The sequence below is a fragment of the Rana temporaria genome, chromosome 4, assembly GCF_905171775.1.
Source record: "Rana temporaria chromosome 4, aRanTem1.1, whole genome shotgun sequence".
NCBI classification, from domain to species: Eukaryota; Metazoa; Chordata; class Amphibia; order Anura; family Ranidae; genus Rana; species Rana temporaria.
This window is the reverse complement of record NC_053492.1, coordinates 321,911,212-321,931,525: the sequence shown is the minus strand read 5'-3', so window position 1 is coordinate 321,931,525 and position 20,314 is coordinate 321,911,212. Positions and strand designations below refer to the sequence as shown.

Here is a 20,314-nt window from a genome sequence, read left to right as displayed (position 1 = left end):
CTTCTTATCTTGCACTATATCATTGCCTTCCACTCCTTCTCTCAATTCTTCCATTCTATACGTTTCTTCTACGGAGTCTATCCACTCCCAAATGTGGGGGCAGTCTACTTCCTGCCAATTTCTCGGTATTATTCTTTTGGCAGCATTTAATAGATGTGGGACCAGAGTTTTTTTATATTTTTTGATTTTTTCACCACCCCCATGAAACAATACTACCCACGGGTCCAGCTTAATTTTTTCTTTTGTGATCTCTTCTATGCATCCCAATATTTTTTTCCAGAATTCCTCCACCTTAGGGCATTTCCACCACAGGTGGGCCATAGTTCCCGGGGAACCACATCCCCTCCAACACTCTCCCGTTTGTCCTTCATTGAATTTAGATAGTTTATCTGGGGTCATGTACCATCCAGTCAGGCATTTATAGCTCATCTCAGCTGTACGGCTGTCTACTGCCGAGGAATGGACCAGTGTCAGCATTTTTTCTATTGAGGTCCTATCTCGCTTTGATCCGAGTTCCCTCTCCCATTTTTTAACAAAAGGAGGGATCATCCGCTCGTCCACCTTTATCAGAATCTTATATAATTTTGATATCGTTCCCTTGACCTTTTCCGATGTGCATAATTTTTCTAAATCGGTTAACTGCTCCCCTGACCTCAGTGGGTGCGGCAGTCTTTGTATAAAGTGGACTAGCTGATGGTATCTCCATTCGTCAATTTCCAAAAAAAGTTTCCCCTTTAATTCTTGTAGTGTTACAATGTGCCCATCTTTTATTACATCCCTTAATTGAGTGGTGTCTTTTTTAATCCAATTTCCACCAATCTGTGTTTTGCCCGGTGCAAAATAGTCATTGTTTTTTAGTGCCAATAATGGTGAGTTAAATTCCTTTTCTATTTTTTTATATTTAGTGTCCCAAATTTTTAGTGCAATTTTAGTTATCTCGTGTGAGTTCTTATCTAGTGTCCTATATTGAGGTGGGTTCCATATAATCTTGTCCAAGCTGGCTTTTGCCATTTCGTTTTCGATATTAACCCATCTTTTTTCCTTACTGGCCCTAGCCCACTCCACCACCCTCGACAAAACCACAGCCTCATAATATGTTTTAATGTCTGGTACCGCTAGTCCTCCCTTAATTTTGGGTTGTCTTAGGGTTTGGAGGGATACTCTGTGTTTCTTATTTCTCCATATGAAGTTCATAATCTGTTTTTTAAGAGCTGAGAAGAGTGTTCCGGGTAAACTTATGGGAATCATCTGGAACTTATAGGTAATCTTTGGTAGGATTACCATTTTACAAAAGTTTATTCGTCCTATCCAGGATATTGGTCTATTTTTTTATCCTCCCAATTTCCTCCCTAATTTCGTTTAGCAAAGGAATATAATTTTTCTCATACATTTTTTTTATTGATGGGACAAGCAGAATACCAAGGTACTTGAGTGCTTTTACCCAGGAGAAGCAGTATTTCTGTTTTAAATCCCTTTCCTCTCGTCCGTTGGTATTGATACTTAGGATCTCGGTTTTAGCTACGTTAATTTTGAAATTTGATATTTCTCCGTATAACGTGCATAGATCTAATAATTTTGGGATTGAGGTTTTAGGGTCTGACAAATAGAAGAGGACGTCATCAGCAAATGCTGAAAGTTTATGTTCGTCCTCCCCTATTTTGACTCCTCTTATGTCGGGGCACTTACGTATCCTGGCCAATAATGGCTCCAGGGAGAGCACAAACAGAAGTGGAGACAGGGGGCATCCCTGTCTAGTTCCGTTTTTCATTAACAATTCTTGGGATAGGCTTCCATTTATTTTTATTTTTGCCCTTGGTTCCTGATACAAAGTTGTTATCCACTTCCTCATCCTTTGGCCAAACCCCATTTCATCCAGGGTACGCAGCATGAATCCCCAGTCTACTCTGTCAAATGCCTTCTCCGCATCTATCGACAAGAGTAGACTGGGGATTCTGGTTATTTTCATTTTTTGCATTATCAATACCGCTCTGACTCCATTATCCCTCCCCTCTCTTCCCTGGATGAACCCTGTCTGGTCTGGGTGTACCATCTTTGCCATTTCTTGTTTTACTCTCTCGGCCAATACCTTTGCAAACAGTTTTACATCTGTATTTAGCAGAGATATTGGTCGATATCCTGAACAGTCCCCTTTATCCTTACCCTCCTTGGGGATGACTGTTATGATAGCCTCTGAGGCCTCCCGGCTCAAAAAGAAATCTTCGCCCAACCCATTAAAATATTGGCGTAATTTTGGTAGAAGGATCTCCTTACACTTTTTATAATACAGGTTGGTGAAACCGTCGGGTCCCGGACTTTTACCTGATGCTGTACTCGCTAATGCAGAATTGATCTCTTTTTCCGATATTGGTCTATCCATTATCTCAGATTTACTTCTATTTATTTTTGGCAGTCCTGCTTCCCTTAGGAAATTTACGGTTTTATTTATTTTTTCTCCCTCCTGTCCTTTCCTTTGTTCCACCGCGTACAGTCTCTCATAGTATAGCCTAAAGGTCTCCGCGATTTCCTTTGTTGTATGTAACATCTCTCCTTTTTCGTTTTTAATTTTATCTATATAGTTTTTTGATTTCTTTTTCTGCACCATTCTTGCTAGATGTTTATTGGTTTTATTCCCCCACGTATATCTTTCCCTAGCGATTAAATTGAATTCCTTTTGGGTTTCTTGATTCATAATATCTTTCAGTTCATTACGTTTATTAACCAGTTTTAAATATAGATCCCGTTGTTTCTCTATCTTTTTATGTTCTTGTTCTAAAAGGAAAATTTCTTCTATTAATTCTTCTTTTTTCCTATTTTTTTCTTTTATTTTCCTTGCCCCTTCCGAGATCAAAGTTCCTCTTATCACTGCCTTATGGGCGTCCCATACTGTTGCCACCGAAACTTCCTTAATCTCGTTTAATCTGAAATACTCTTCCAGCTCTTTTTTTACTCTTGTTAGACTGGTCTCCTCTATCAACAAATGTTCGTCTAACCTCCAATTTTGTTTCGGCCTCAGATTTCCTGAAATGTCTATTGTGGTACTAACCGGTGCATGGTCAGAGATCGTCATGGTTTCTATTTTTACCTCCACCACGATATCTAGGGTTCTGTGATCGACTAGTATATGGTCGATTCTAGAATAAGTCCCATGCACCGGGGAGTAGAAAGTGTAGTCTCGTTTGTCTGGGTTAAAGACTCTCCACGCGTCTATCAATTGACTCCTAAATAAAGCGTCCCTGAGTTTTCTTAACTGTACGCTCCGCCCGCTCGATGTCTGGGATGTCCTATCTATTTTTGGGTTCATACTTAGGTTGAAGTCTCCTCCTATGATTACTCTTCCCCTCCTGAAGTCTGTCAATTTCCCTAGTATCCCCAAAAGAAATTTTATCGGTGAGTCATTTGGGGCATAGACATTTACCAGAGTACATTCTACTCCTTCCAATTTTCCTCTCAGGAAGAGGAATCTCCCCTCTGGATCTGTCAGTCTATCGGTTAGTTCAAACCGTACCCTTTTTGAGATCCCGATTGCTATCCCTCTTGCTCTTTTGGATATAGAATCCCCATAGTACCAAGTGGGGAGATCTGGGGCATATAGTCTAATATTTGATCCTAGGGTAATGTGAGTTTCCTGTAAAAAGGATATATCTGCTTTGTAACCCTTCAATTCCTTGAGAACCTTATGCCTCTTGGTCGGGCTATTGAGACCTTTCACATTATAAGATATACATTTGATTTGTGGCATCTTTTAATCTTCCCTTTCTTTCTGATTATTTTGGTGAGATAGGTCCCTTCCCTCCCTCCCCTCCCGTTCCCCTCCTCCCTCCCTCCTCCCCCCCATCCCCTCCCCACTCCCCCCCCCTCCCCCTCCCTCCCCTTTCGGCCAATTTTTGGCCTCTGGACCATCCTCCATGTTTGGCCCAGTTTCCTCTAGGTGGGGTCCTGGGATTGCCTCTCCTCCGCTTCACTCATTGTGCGGGGGGGGGGGGGTAGGTAGATCCCCTATCGCACCCAGCACCACCAACCAAAGTCAGGGCAATAAAAGGCCGGATCTTCCAAAAAAAAAAAAAAAAAAAAATTAGATCATTATGAATTGACTCATTTTTTTTTTTTTTTTTTTTTTTCCCTTTTCCCTTTTTTCTCCCTCCTCCCTTATTTCCTACTCCTATTCCCATCCTGGTAGGTCGGGTATCTGAATATCTAGTTTTTTTGCAGAATTCTTCTAGGTCTTCCGGGAATCTCAGTGTTGCCGATCTTCCATCTTTTGTGCCAATTAGGCATGCCGGATGTCCCCAAGTATATTTAATGTTCAAGTCTATCATCTGCTTTAGAAGTGGCTTCAGTACTCGTCTCCTTGCCAGGGTCTCGGCGGATAGGTCAGAGAATATCTGTAACTCTCTCCCATCCAGCACTATCGGAGATTGACCCCGCAATTTCTTCCACACTATTTCTTTATCCTCATAGAGTCGGAATCTGATTATCACATCTCTTGTTCGCTCTGAGTTAACTCTTTGTGGATTCCCCACTCTATGGACCCTTTCTATCCTTATGGGTTCTTCTATTGGTTTTTCCAGGAGGGGATTGAATATCATCTGCATTTTTTTCCTGAGATCTTCTCCCCTTTCCTCTGGGATCGATCTTATCCTTAGGTTTTGTCTGCGTTTTCTATTTTCCTGGTCTTCTATTTTATAGAGGATAAGTCTCTGTTGTCGTTGTGTCTGGTCAATTTGATGTTTTAACCCTTTTACTTCTTGTTCGGCCGTCTCTGTTCGTTCTTCTATTGTTTCAATTCTGGACATAAAATGTCCAAGGTCTGTACGCAAATTCTGTATTTCCCCTTTGATTTCCTCCTTAATCGCCATTTCCATCCTTTGTAGCATTTCTGCAATTTCTCCATTATGGGGGGGCTGTGCATCTGATCGGTGTCCCTTATTCCCATTGCCCTCCGATCTATGCTCTATATTGCCTTCTTCTCTTGACTCTGTTGATGTTTCGCTGGTGTTTTCCCCCTGGGGTTTTTTGTTTACAGACTTTTGGTCTTTATTAGATTGCTGTTGCTTTGTCCCTCCCGGGGCTCCTTGAGTTTGCGGACTTAGGCCTCGTACACACGACCAGTTTCCTCGGCAGAATTCAGCTTCCGACCGAGTTTCTGGCTGAATTCTGCCGAGGAAACTGGTCGTGTGTACACTTTCAGCCGAGGAAGCCGACGAGGAGCTCGGCGAGGAAATAGAGAACATGTTCTCTATTTCCTCGTTGTTCTATGGGAGCTCTCGTCCCGCCGAGCTCCTCGGCGGCTTCAGTGCTGAACTGGCCGAGGAACTCGATGTGTTTGGCACGTCGAGTTCCTCGGCCGTGTGTACGAGGCTATACCCCTTTAGTCATGAAGGGTCTTATAGAGCTTGTTGTTGATGTATTACTTGGGGTTGTCGGAGGTCCCCCCCTTGTAGACCTACTCGTCATTCTGCTCATATTTTCCCTTTTTCTAATTCTTTTCCCCAGCTTGACCTTCAACTGCCTCCCCCCGGTTTCTCTTTACTCTCCACCTAGTCCCCCCTACCTTCCAAATGGCGAGGGGGGAAGTACTAGATGGGGTGTCTGTTCCCCTTTTTTTGTGAGTTCCCTAGTTTTCCAATTTTTTCAGACCACCCCTAGTTATGTAGATACTCTAAGTAATGGTACCCCACCAGACCAGCAATATATAAATTCCCCTCCATTCTAGGGGGAATAGTCCCAGATGTCTTTGTTTATGTATTTGTCTTCCTGACCCTGGGATACCTGGGTGAGTTCTCAAAGGATTTGGGATCTTATCCTATATTTATTTATCACGTTTGCTAAAAGTCACTTTGTACACCCTGTGGGTTTAGAACATTATATCCGGGGGGGAGGGGGGGGTCACTTGGGCTTCTCCTCTGATTATTTCAGCAGATTTCCCCCGCTTTATAAGGATCTTCTCTACACACCTTCCTCCTCTTAAAGAATTAGCAATTAAGGTTGAGGATTAGTATAGTCTCCTTAGACCGGCTTTTACGGTACCCCTTATATGAGTCAATCACTCTTGCTATGGCAACAGGTTATTACTTTATACTTATCATTGGATCAGAAGGTATTTTGTGCGTTATTTACTTTCCCAGTACATTGGCAACAGTCAAGTAGCATCACCTTTTTTTTTTTTTTTTTTTTTTCAAACTTTACTGCTGAGCCACTCCTCTGGTTTTTTCAGCAGATTTCCCCGTTTTTTAGGGGTCTCCTCTACATATCTTCCACAGGGTCACTTCCAAAAAGAAACAAGCGAGAGAGTTTATATGGTCTATCCTAATTCAGACCTCCTGCCACTCAGTCCACTCTCTCCACACCCCTCTATTTGCCGGTTCTTTTAGCCGCTGTCGGCCCCGGCCCCACCAGGCATAGTATGGTGCTTCCGAGGGTGGGGGGGGGGGTGTCTGTGGCGTTTCCTTATTTTGTCCAAAAAACAATTTTTTTTTTTTTTTTTTTTTTTTTGGGTCACTTATCTATGTTCTGTGCGATGCTTCTATATTCAAATAAAGAATGTCTCTTGAAGAATTGGCGTTTAAGATTAAGGGTTAGTCTAGTCCCCTTAGACCGGCTTTAACGATACCCCTTATATAAGTCAATCACTCTTGCTACGGCACCAGGATATCACTTTATACTTATCGTTGAAACAGGAGGTATTTTGTGCATTATTTACTTTCCTAGTGTCATTGGCAACAGTCATGTAACATCACAGTTTTTTTTTTTTTTTTTCCAAATCTTTACTGCGTTAACCCTTTCTTCATAATTAATCCTTTCCCCTTAGGGGTCTTTAAAAGTCCTCTATCTTACCTCTCCTTCCTCCTCCAAGTACTCAATAGGGTAGGTAGAGAGAGGACACAGATAGTACAAACATAAAAGGAAAATCCGACCTTGACTCTGGTGGTGGTGGGAGTGCTCTGCTGTTATTTGCCGCGTTCCTTAGGATACAGACCTCCGGCAGCGCTCTCTCCGTCTCTCACCTGCTGTGTTCCTCTGCACTGACCTGCCTCCCGGCATCTTTGACCTGGCGTCGTCCGTGCTGTTTGGGCTCATGCAGGGAGCCGTCCCCCTCTGCGCCGCTGTTGTGCCCGGCCAGCTGATCCGCAGAAGCCGCGATCGATGTGCGGCGTGCAGCTAACAGACGGGGAGCTGCCAGCTCCTCTCCCTCATTGGATGCGGCCCGTCCTCATCCCCCCTCAGGCTCCCAGCGCTTCACTCTCCCCACCTACGAGCGCGCGTCCTCACGTGCACGTGCAAGTGCGCGCCATCCTGAGCAATGAGGGAACATATTTAACCCCTTCAGCGCCCACTAGTGTTAACCCCTTCCCTGTCACATGTATACAGTAAACAGTGCAGTTTTATAGCACTAATCGCTGTATAAATGTGAATGGTACCAAAAATATCCGATCTGTCCGTCGCAATGTCACCGTCACAATAAATTCATTGATTTTTTTTTTTTTATTGTGACCATGACATTGCGACGGACAGATCAATTTTTTTGGGACCATTCACATTTATACAGCGATTAGTGCTATAAAACTGCACTGATTACTGTATAAATGTGACAGGGAAGGGGTTAACACTAGGGGGTGCTGAAGGGGTTAAATATGTTCCCTAGTGAGTGATTCTAACTGTAGGGGGGGGGGACTGACAAGGGGAGGAGACCGATCTGTGTTCCTCTGTACTGGGAACACAACATCGGTCTCCTCACCTCTGACAGGACATGGATCTGTGTGTTTACACACACAGATCCACTGTCCTGCTGCAATTGCAGGTGCCCGCGGACATCGCGGATGCTGGGCACACGCACTGGGTCCTGAGAGATGTCGCGGGCATGCGCGCGTGCCCCTTAGATGCCCAGGACGTTATATGACGTGCACCCAGAATGGGAAAGCCCATCTGTGGACGTCCCATTACTACGGGCAGGTAGGGAAGTGGTAAAATACATACTGCATGTATTTAAACGTTTTAGTCTTGTTTGGTCCCATATTCTGGTTTTATAATTTTTTTTTTTTCCTTTTTTCAGTTTGGTGATATCTTGGATGACAACACTGGTTCAAAGTTTGACAACATTGGCATAAATGCCATGTCTAATAAGGAAAATGCAAGTAAGTATGTTTTCCAGTTCAACTTATTTGATGCTATGAAGTGAATATATTTGGATAGGATGTAGAAGATGTGAAAGGAAAAAACTGCGCTAAACCAAACACAATTAAGTTAAAAAGCAGCTAGCACACAAACAAAGTACAAAGCAATAGTGAAACAAAAAGTGTATATATATGTATGTAATGTATGTATATGTGTGTGTGTGTGTGTGTGTGTGTATATATACAGGGAGTGCAGAATTATTAGGCAAGTTGTATTTTTGAGGATTAATTTTATTATTGAACAACAACCATGTTCTCAATGAACCCAAAAAACTCATTAATATCAAAGCTGGATATTTTTGGAAGTAGTTTTTAGTTTGTTTTTAGTTTTAGCTATTTTAGGGGGATATCTGTGTGTGCAGGTGACTATTACTGTGCATAATTATTAGGCAACTTAACAAAAAAAAAAAATATACCCATTTCAATTATTTATTTTTACCAGTGAAACCAATATAACATCTCAACATTTACAAATATACATTTCTGACATTCAAAAACAAAACAAAAACAAATCAGTGACCAATATAGCCACCTTTCTTTGCAAGGACACTCAAAAGCCTGCCATCCATGGATTCTGTCAGTGTTTTGATCTGTTCACCATCAACATTGCGTGCAGCAGCAACCACAGCCTCCCAGACACTGTTCAGAGAGGTGTACTGTTTTCCCTCCTTGTAAATCTCACATTTGATGATGGACCACAGGTTCTCAATGGGGTTCAGATCAGGTGAACAAGGAGGCCATGTCATTAGTTTTTCTTCTTTTATACCCTTTCTTGCCAGCCACGCTGTGGAGTACTTGGACGCGTGTGATGGAGCATTGTCCTGCATGAAAATCATGTTTTTCTTGAAGGATGCAGACTTCTTCCTGTACCACTGCTTGAAGAAGGTGTCTTCCAGAAACTGGCAGTAGGACTGGGAGTTGAGCTTGACTTCATCCTCAACCCGAAAAGGCCCCACAAGCTCATCTTTGATGATACCAGCCCAAACCAGTACTCCACCTCCACCTTGCTGGCGTCTGAGTCGGACTGGAGCTCTCTGCCCTTTACCAATCCAGCCACGGGCCCATCCATCTGGCCCATCAAGACTCACTCTCATTTCATCAGTCCATAAAACCGTAGAAAAATCAGTCTTGAGATATTTCTTGGCCCAGTCTTGACGTTTCAGCTTGTGTGTCTTGTTCAGTGGTGGTCGTCTTTCAGCCTTTCTTACCTTGGCCATGTCTCTGAGTATTGCACACCTTGTGCTTTTGGGCACTCCAGTGATGTTGCAGCTCTGAAATATGGCCAAACTGGTGGCAAGTGGCATCTTGGCAGCTGCATGCTTGACTTTTCTCAGTTCATGGGCAGTTATTTTGCACCTTGGTTTTTCCACACGCTTCTTGCGACCCTGTTGACTATTTTGAATGAAACGCTTGATTGTTCGATGATCACGCTTCAGAAGCTTTGCAATTTTAAGAGTGCTGCATCCCTCTGCAAGATATCTCACTATTTTTGACTTTTCTGAGCCTGTCATGTCCTTCTTTTGACCCATTTTGCCAAAGGAAAGGAAGTTGACTAATAATTATGCACACATGTGTGAATAAAGTCCAAATAAAAAATCTCAAAGATGATGAAGGTAAATGAATCACTCCGGCAAGTAGATGCATTCACAGTTCAATAAGTAAATGATAAGTGGGTGTAGCCACATAAGGTGTATAGTTGTCTGAAGAAATCATCAACTGGAAAAGTAAACAAAATGGGTACTCTTACCGACAGGTGTGGACGCACATGTTATTACTAACAGCAAGTCTAAAAGGCGTAATGGTCTCTGTGGACCTGGATCTCTGCACAGATGGTCACTCCGGGCGGCGATGGCTGTATCAATACGATGAGACGAATACCACCAGTACCAGGAACCAAACGGATGCGACTTCCAATGCAGGTCATGTAGAGGGCCTCAATGGACAGGCAGAACATAAAAAATAAAACGAGTGCTCCAGATGGTGCAGGTCAAATTAAACCATGAAAGGTTTTATTTTAAATTAAAAAGAATTCATAAAATCACGTGAATGTATAATAAAAGCAGTATAGGGTACTGTAATCGCAAAAATCCGACGCGTTTCGGCTTGGAGCGCCATCAACAGGGGCATACAAAATGGACTAAAGCCACCCCCCTTGTGGGAGGAGACAGGAAATGACGTAAGGCATAATACAGGAAGTAATGTCATACATAATCATAGCCATCAAACATTAATGATATTCATCTAAAAGGGGTCCATCATAATATATAAAGAGTTAATCTCCATATAAAAATAAAAGCAAAGGAAACTATAACACAATATATATATTCATCAGTTGTATATATTTTATATGGAGATTAACTCTTTATATATTATGATGGACCCCTTTTAGATGAATGTCATTGTTTGATGGATATGATTATGTATGATATTACTTCCTGTATTATGCCTTGCGTCATTTCCTATCTCCTCCCACAAGGGGGGTGGCTTTAGTCCATTTTGTATTTAAAAGCCAGCAGTATGGGGGTGCAGTGATATGCCCCTGTTGATGGCTCTCTAAGCCGAAACGCGTCAGATTTTTGCTATTACAGCACCCTATACTGCTTTTATTATACATTCACATGATTTTATGAATTCTTTTTATTTTCAAATAAAACCTGTCATGGTTTAATTTGACCTGCACCATCTGGAGCACTTTTTTTATTTTTTATGTTCTGCCTGTCCATTGAGGCCCTCTACATGACCTGCATCGGAAGTCACATCCATTTGGTTCCTGGTACTGGTGGTATTCGTCTCATCGGATTGATACAGCCATCGCCGCCCGGAGTGACCATCTGTGCAGAGATCCAGGTCCGCAGAAACCATTACGCCTTTTAGACTTGCTGTTAGTAATAACATGTGAGTCCACACCTGTCGGTAAGAGTACCCATTTTGTTTATTTTTCCAGTTGATGCTTTGGATGATTGCTTCAGACAACTATTCACCTTATGTGGATGTAGAAGATGCCCTGCCCTATTAACTGCCTCATTTGTCTATACAGCGGGCAGAATCCTGTCACATGGCAATTGTGGACATGTTGTGTCCGAGGCACGGCACAACTCCAATCTCTGTAAAGAGCCAATGACGCTTCTCTTTATCCATGTGATCAGCTTTGTCCAATTACAGCTGATCACAGGTAAACAAGGAGCTGTCGGTAATCGGCTCTCCTTTCCTCACACTGTCAGTGTGTGAGGAGGGGATTGTCGATCGGCGGCATCTCACAGGGGAGACAGTGCCCTGATTATCTGTACAGCCTCAGCAGTGCCCATTAGTGTTGCCAATTTGTTCCCATTAGTGATGCAAGTCATGGCTGCTTTTCAGTTCAGCCTCATTAGCGCACATCAGTGAGTAAGAAAAATTACTTACCATATATACTCAAGTATAAGACACGGTTTTCAGCCCTTTTTTAGGGCTGAAAATACACCCCTCGGCTTATACTCGAGCCGGTGTACCTGAAGTGCTGCCAGCGTCCATTGTTTAAAAGTCGCGGCTTCCACTCGGTCCCTTCCATGATGAGCGTTTCCCAGCAGACACTGTGTTTAGTGTTCCACCTATCACGGACGTTCTCTAGTCCAAGGATGAGAAGACGTCCCTGTGATAGGCTGCTGGGAAACTCCTATCACGGAACGGAACCCGGAGGAGACCGCGACTTTTAAACAATAAATGGACGCCCGCAGCCTGTCAAGAATTTCAGGTGCACTGACTCGGGCACAGGGAGGCTGCAATGGGCACAGTGAAGTTGGGCACAGTGAAGTGGCAATGGGCACAGTGGGGCGTGCAAATGGGCATTGTTGACCCTCTTTTCCACTTGCAGTAGCTGCTGCATTCTCACCCTAGGCAGTGATGGCGGACCTTGGCACCCCAGATGTTTTGGAACAAAAAATAAGAAACCCAACTCTATTTGTGTGGAAAAAAATTATAAAAATTACATTTTTGTACAGTGTTGCATGAATGAGCAATTGTCTTTCAAAGTGTGACAGTGCTGAAAGCTGAAAATTGGCCTGGGAAGGGGGGTATAAGTGCCCAGTATTGAAGCGGTTAATTTTCTATGTATTCTCCTATCCCATGTACAGGTGGTTGAGTATTTCCTTCTCTGGACAAGAAGGCACATTAATGATACTAAGAGCAGCAGGATAATTGTATACTTAACTGGCAGACAGCTGTAGCCACTTATGCTGCAGACTCACCAGTGTGAGATATGGTAGAACATAAAGGATGAGAGAAGGGAGTGCTACTTCCAAAAAAAAATACAGAAAGATCTGTCCTTTCTGACCTTTTAGTTTGTTTTAGTGCATTTACATATTCCAGAACCACATACCGTATATACTCAAGTATAAGCCAAGTTTTATACTCGGCTTATACTCGAGTCAACTTTTTGCACCTGATCTCCCGGACTTTGGGGACCCGGTACCGGCCAGGAGATCAGGTGCAAAAAGTTGACTCGAGTATAAGCCGAGGGAGGCATTTTCAGCAAAAAAAATGTGCTGAAAACTCAGCTTATACTCGAGTATATACGGTATGTGGCTCTGGAATCCTAGCTTAGCACGCATGTAGCCCCACTCTTCCTCTACAAGTGTGCAAAGTTTGTTGTTCAGGGGGACCTACGGCCGGGGAGCACAGATTTTTCAAAACCGGGCGGCTCTTCCATTTTAAACGTCGGTCTAGGCATGGACACAGTGAGGCATGGGGACAGTGAGGCATGCACATGGGCAAAGTGAGGCAAGCAGAGGGCCACCCTAGGCTTATACTCGAGTCAATTTGTTTTTTCCATTTTTTTGTGGTAAAATTAGGTGCCTCAGCTTATATTTGGGTTGGCTTATACTCCAGTATATACGGTAGTTTAATTTGCTCTGGAATAAGGTTATTCGGATAATTAAGCTGTTGTGTATATAAAAAAATTATTGTGTTTAAAAAAAAATGCAGTTGGACAAAATACGAGCCAACATTGGATTGGTGTAAGCGCTCACAGGAGCTGAAACGGAAGGTTGCATTTCTAGCTATATATTTTTTTTTCATACTGGATTAGACACACGTTAAATTACATTGTAATAGGGGTAGTCTATGCATTTAAATGTGTTGTAAACACTTCAAAAAGGTGCATCCAGTATTTTCACAAATTGCGATAATGTGCTCATTAATTACTGTTACTTGTCCAAAAGTTTTAAATGTTTTGTTCTTTACACATGAACTTTGGCATGCTACTTTAATTTAGAAATTAATATTTGTACATGTATAGATTTTTGACAACCGATTCACACTGCTAGTAAATGTATATTATTTAACTAGGTGTCAAACAACTGAAATGGGAAGCAGAAAGAGACAAATGGGTTCATGGTAGAGATGCCAGAAGTATCATCCAGAAGAAAAGAAAATTTAACCAAAAGAAGCCACAAAAGAAAAAGATAAAATAAAACTTATTTTGTAATTTTACATTTTTTTGTAACTCCTTTATTTATGTAAGCATTTATAATGCAGAAAATTGACATATACATTGCCAATAAACATAGAAAATCGGAAATTGGTACAACAGAGTGCAATGTCAAACATGCCCAAAAATATGTTGTAGCATCGTAAGTGTAATTTTATATTTCTGCATTTTCCAATCCCTTATATTTTATACATTTTGTGTTGGTGTTGATTATTAAAATATGTAAAATCTTAACTTTTGTATATACATGTGACCACCATCTGGAAATGCAGGATGACTGACCCACGTCTGATTTCAGTACTTTGAGTTGCTGAGTCCAAGAGGCATTCCGAGCTGAAAAGGCAGTACTTAAAAGCCAAGTTCACCTTTTGGAACATGTTAGGTGTTCCACCCATATTTGGGGTGGAATATGTATCCAGCTCCTGTCACCCGTTCCCCTGATTTCCCCCTCAGTGCGACAGCGGGTGGGGAATCTTCTCCCTGCACCCGCTGTCACTTTTAAAAAAGAGCTTGGCCGTTGGAGCCTAAGCCCACACAACCACGTCATTCATTCACAAATTCCTGTGATTGAATGAACTACAAGTACCGTTATTCACCACGGCTGATGGTTTGTAGTTCTGAATGACTCGCAAGGATGCTAATGAGTGCTCTCATTCATTCACAAACCCTGCAGCTTTCAAACAGACAGCTTGCATGATAGAAATGGGCAGAAAGTTGCAGGGCTTGTCTGCAGAAGCCTGATTTTTGCACCCCCTGATCCACTGGTCACGGATGCAATGCTTTCCAGGCTTCTGCAGCAAAAAAAAAATAAATGCACATTTTGTTTCTGCAAAAATATGTAAATTCTTGTCTGGAAAGGTGAACTTATCCTTTAGCCCTGTTCGCTTTAGAGCGATTTGACATGCCAATTCACAGTCTATTGCTGGAAATGGCATTGTCCCAATCAATGCGCACAGATTTCCAAAAGAAGTTCCTGTTCTACTTTTGGTGGCTTCGGGGGCGATTTATAGACATCTGTGCATGAACCCTCACAGATCTTTCAAATCTCCCCGAACACGCACTGAAATACGGGTTTGAAATAGTGCGAGTTTCAGCTGAACTCACACGATTTCAAACCCGCCTTCAATGTGAACGAGGGCTTAATTTGGGCCAGAGATTCCAGAAGTAGTAGAACCATTGATTTTAATTCAATAATGGACACATGATCCAGTAGTTCAAAAACAATTGGTTTTACTACCGCCTACCAAAGAATTTTGCTGTGTGGCGATTGTCATTTCTCTATATTGAAAAGTTTATCTTTTTACCAGCCATTTTTTATTTTTTGAGATGACAGTTTTCTTCAATCAAGGCTTCTACCTGCTGCTAAACTGGGCTTTTTATGCAGCTATTCTGTTTTGGCTGCAGAGCTCTTTCCAGGTCCAAAGTACAGCCTCTGTAGATTCTTTAATGATTCTGCCATGTGGACCCAGCAAAAAGGAACTACTACATTTTATTAGAACCATGAACAACTACTTTACATTGGTCTCTGTAGAAACAGGCTGAGAAATTAAATGCTAAGTCACTAGCTGCAGTGTCATGTGCACTTGTCGCTCTGTTCCTAATTTTTCAGCATATCTTGCTGGCCTGTTTTGCTGATTACGCATAGGAAGTTTTCTCATTCAACCCAGCGGCTGAACAAAACAAAAAACCCTACAGATCGCCGTACTAACACATCTGATGTTAGTGAGGTGAGCTATTGTGTTCTGACAGGGGGGCTTCCCACCCCAGCATACTCGTTCGACAGAAGCCAATTGTTGAGACTGGCTTCTATTGTATGAGGAACTGTACAAACGGGGTGAAATGCTTCTGTTTTCAGCGCGCCCAAGGTTTTTACCTGGTGTCCGTTGTCTGTTAAGCAGTGCAACAGCTACCAAGGGCAAGAATGAGCAATCCCTCTGTACTGAATCTGTCCAGCTCATGATCCTCAAACAGTTCTGAGGCAGCATGCAGTGTTCCTCCTCAGGGACCTGACACTGACAGTTTGGATCAAATGTCCCTCGCTTGAGTCCATATGCTCCTTTTGAGTCCTACTTCCATCAGGTGTGGCCTCCTCTTCTGCCTTATCCAAGGAAGAGTTCACAACTGTGCTAGATTTGTAGCTATGACTGTTGACTTAGAATGTAGAGGCTGTAAGTGTACTACCCCTTTTGCTGAGGCGCTTCAGGCAGCTGCCGTGGCTCCCATGTTTAAGCGTATCAGTTCCTATTGCCATGATGTTTGCCGCTTTAAAAAAAAATGGAAGAAGAGGGGGGGGGGCATGACTGTCCTCAAGATGTCTGGACCTGTCTGAGAAGAGCTCCTGCAGCTGCCCGCACAATCCTGCATCATCCTGAACGGTACTCGCCGCTCTCACTTCCACAAGGAGCAGTGGTGCTATGTTACCAGAGGCACAGAAGCTGGGTGCAGCAGCAGATAAACCGGGCAAGCCAACCCTGGAACAAGTGCATTCCCAGCTCATGCAAGCTATTACCTCCTGCAGCACATCTCTCACAGGCAAGATGGAGGAAATTAAGGTTGATATATGCCTGATGAGACATGAAATGCAGCGTGTGTGGGAGCGAGCAGCAGATACAGAGAGTAGACTCGTCACTGGAGGATAATTTCTCTCCTTTCCCGAGCAGGGTCTCGGCTGCTGAAAAGCAGATAATGTTCTGGTGTCAAAAAGCAAACTACCTGGAGAACCGCCTCAGGCAGAATAACATAAGAATCATGGGACTACCAGAGAAGGCTGCGAGACAAAACACAGGAGAATTTGTAGAAGCTTGCCTTTAAAACCACGTTCCTATGCTTATTTTGATTTCCAATATGACAATTCATGTGGCGTTGCACTTTTCTTTTATTACTAAAATTGTTAATTATGCTTTATTAAGAGATTGTGTGGGCAATGCCCTGTTAAATATTTTTTATTTTATAATATATTAATCTTAGTTATACAAGTTGTGTATAGTTTGGCACTGATCCGGTTGCAGTGGGTCATTTGCCAGGAGGTAATCTGCTACACACATAACCTGACAATGAGAATCCATGTACTACACCAAAGTTTGGCTTTGCATCCTGATCTGACAATTCTATTGCTCTAATAAGCGCTATCATTGTGATCTAATATGTAGACAATTATAGTGATCCAATATGTAAACGGTTATATTAATATCCAGTGAACCTCCACTAAAATAAATAAAGTGGTTCTGAAAATAAATGAAAGTGCTTTCCAAATATCTATTAATGTTTAAGAAAGAAAGTCAGACACCACTCCTTGGTGAAAATAGAAATCGGGAGGACAACAATACCCAGATGATCAGGATTAGAGTCTCCAATGATGTGATGGATTGCTTTCAAACCTTCGTTACTTTCAATCCTTCATAGACACATGTTGTTTAAAAAGAAAAGAGTGACAAAACTCATTGCGCAAATAAATTAACTGGGAACAACATATGTGTAATAGAAACACAGTTGCACTCACACATGCCCCGCAATATGATCGCATATAGGGAAGGTCAGTTGCATAACAGCTCCTCACTTAGCTGTCCATGCTAACACAGCACTGAGGTTGATGGAGGAGCCCCATTTATTTTAGTGGATGTTCACTGGATATTAATATAATTGTTTACATATTGGATCACTGTGCAATAATTAAGGTTGATGATAGTGCTTTATTAACCCTTCTGTTGTCTTTTTGTTATATCCGTACACAACACAATAATGGCAGCAATCATCATTTGATCATCTTAATTTTTTGGTTCATGTTTATTTGTTCACTTCAGCGCTCTAGTAACTTTAACGCTACTAATATAATGTCATGGAATGTAAGGGGATTGGGTTTCCCTCATAAGCCTTCGCAGGTATTTACCACTATTTTAAAATCCAATGCACACCTGATATATTTACAAGAAACTCATATAGTGTCTGATCATATGGATTATTTGCATAAACCTTGGATACAGTGGACAGAGCACTCATATGTCATTCCTCATACTCCAAGAGAGGGTCTCTATTATGGTGCATTGCTTGGTCCCATGGGAATGTGTGCAAATGAAAAGTGATCCTCATGGACGATATGTGTTCATCCGTGCACAAATGCATGCTTTACCATTTGTCATTCTTGGTGTATATATAATCCCCCGCCTGCTAATATATAAATAATTAACCACTTCAAGACCAAGCATATTTATGACACGTGTTTAAAAGTTAAAATCAGTACTTTTTTCTAAAAAATTACTTAGAACCCCCAAACATTATATATAATTTTTTTAGCAAAGACCCTAAAGAATGACATGGATATTACAATATTTTGTGTCTTATGATTTGTGCAGCATTCTTTCAAACACAATTTTTTGGGAAATAACACACTTTTTTCTTAAAAAAATTGAAAACTATAAAGTTAGTCCAATTGTTTTACCTATTGCAAAAGATATTATGCCAAGTAGATACCTGTTACACTTTAAAATTGCACGAACTCATGGAATTGCGAAAAACTACAATATTTAAAAATCTCCATGGGCGACGTTTACATTGTTTTAACTGTTACTAGTTTAGAGTTACAAAGGGGGTCCTTTGCTAAAATTATTGCTTGACTGCTGCAATACCTCAAATGTGTGTATGTAACACTGTTTACATTTGCGGACGTGACTTATGTATGCATTTTCTTTGGTATGCGGGGACTGGACGCTTTAAATTTAATTTTTCTTCTTTATTCGATTTTTTTTTTTTTAACATTGTCCCTTTAAAAAAAAAATTATCACTTTTATTGCTGTCACAAGAAATGTAAACATCCCTTGTGACAGTAATAAGCAGTGATAGGTACTCTTTATGGAGGGATTTGGGGTCTAAAAGACCCCAAATCCCTCCCTCTGCACTTTAAATTATTCAAAAAGACCAATTTTTTTTTTTTTTTTTAAATCTGCACTGTTTGCAGCCGAGTAAACGGGTTACTACATTGGAGACCCAAACATGTGCCAGCTCTTCACTCGGGTCTCCCGGTGGGGCGGGAGGACGTCCCTTCCTGCTGCTTGTGATAACCAATGCGGCTAATGTGCCGCTCGGCCGTTATCACTTGAAAGCTGACCGACATCTCTAAAAACCGGTGCTGGGGTGATGACTCTGGCTGCAGTACTTGTTTGTCATTTTGATGAAGTGGTTAAGGAAGCAATGGTTTTTGCAGCATTATTCCCAGAAGCCTATGTATTATGTTTGGTAGATTTTAACCTCTAGTTAGAGCTAGATCGACGCAGTGACCCTTTCGCTTCCACAGCTCAGGTTCCAACTGCCTTTAATCTATAGTTACTGGATTTAGCTGTGAAGATTGATGCCGTAAACTTGACCCAGGTACCTGGGCTTTCTCATGGTCAGTCCCCAGTAAAGGTTGCCTCTCGAGAATAGATTTAGTTCTGGGAAATAAGCTGTCATTCAAGTTGTCCTTGATTACTTATTTTCCCAGAGGAGTATCCGACCACTCACCACTGTTACTCTGGATACTGGCTACACGATGATACATAGACCTTGGAGGGTTCAACCTTTCTGGCTCTCCTTGATTGGGCCCACTGATACTATCCCTGACCAATTCATGTTTTTTTTTTTTTTTTTTTGGAACCTCATGGAAATGCTGGGGGTCTGATATTCTGGGACACCCTCAAAGCATACCTACGAGGTGCCCTTAGATCCTATGTTAAACGATCTTCTAGACAGGATGAGGAAGAATTGACAAAGAAAAATCAGGCAGTGACTTATCTAGCATCCCCTACCACCTCCAACTAAATGCATTGGGAACTCATGTCCCGTATGTATGCAGCCCAAATGTCTGCAAACGCAAAGCATTTTATGCACAACAAAAATATTTTGAATCTGGAAATCAATCCAGTCAGTTACTGGCACATATGGTGAGACAACAGGTTAATAGTTCAGTGGTGACGAAAATAGTTAGACCGGATGGCATGGAGGCATGTACTGCAGGGGACATACTTGCCTTTTTTCATGAGTTCTATACTAACATGTACAGTGGCACTCTTGTATACACAAGCTAAGATATAGAATTGTATTTATCTGACCTACAATTCTCCAAGTTGACACATAAACAAGTAACAGGCTTGGATGCAGACATAACAGGATGATGATAGAGAAGCAGTGGCTTCATTGGCTGCGGACAAAGCGTCTGGCCCTGATGGCCTTCACCTTGAAGTGTATGTTCGGCACCTAGACATTATTGCACCAGTCTTGGTGCAGATGTACTCTAGGGCCTTTCGGAATGGGAGACTGTGACCATCTATGTACGGTGGTACTTATACCAAAACCTGATAAGGACCCCTCTGATTGTGCTTCTTATCGCCCCATCTCTTTGCTTAACTTAGACTATAAAATACTTATGAAAGTCCTGGCCAAAAGACTTAATTCTGTAATTTTAGTATCATATATCCAGACCAAACTGGCTTTATGCCAGGAAAGTCCATCAAGATCCACAGAACACAAACGATTGTACAACTTAACCACTGCCTAAGGCCGATGTACGTTGGCAGAATGGCACGGCTCCTGTCTGTAACTACACACAGTAATGCGACACTTTCTCCCTGGTGTGGAGAAAGCCTCTTGAGGGGGCGAGCAGGAGGGTCAGGACGCTATCTACTTTGCAGATAGAGAAAGGAGCTGTGTG

The 20,314-nt window shown here is 42.0% G+C and overlaps 1 protein-coding gene across 1 annotated transcript in view; it reads left to right on the top strand.

The window, feature by feature from the left end:
* Positions 1-13,869, top strand: part of CEBPZ (CCAAT enhancer binding protein zeta) — a 173,040-nt gene extending 159,171 nt beyond the window's left edge. The window contains 2 exon segments of the mRNA XM_040347790.1: positions 8,051-8,132; positions 13,494-13,869. Coding sequence (XP_040203724.1) covers positions 8,051-8,132; positions 13,494-13,618 — 207 coding nt within the window. The 3' untranslated portion in view covers positions 13,619-13,869.
* The last annotated feature ends 6,445 nt before the right edge of the window (positions 13,870-20,314 follow it).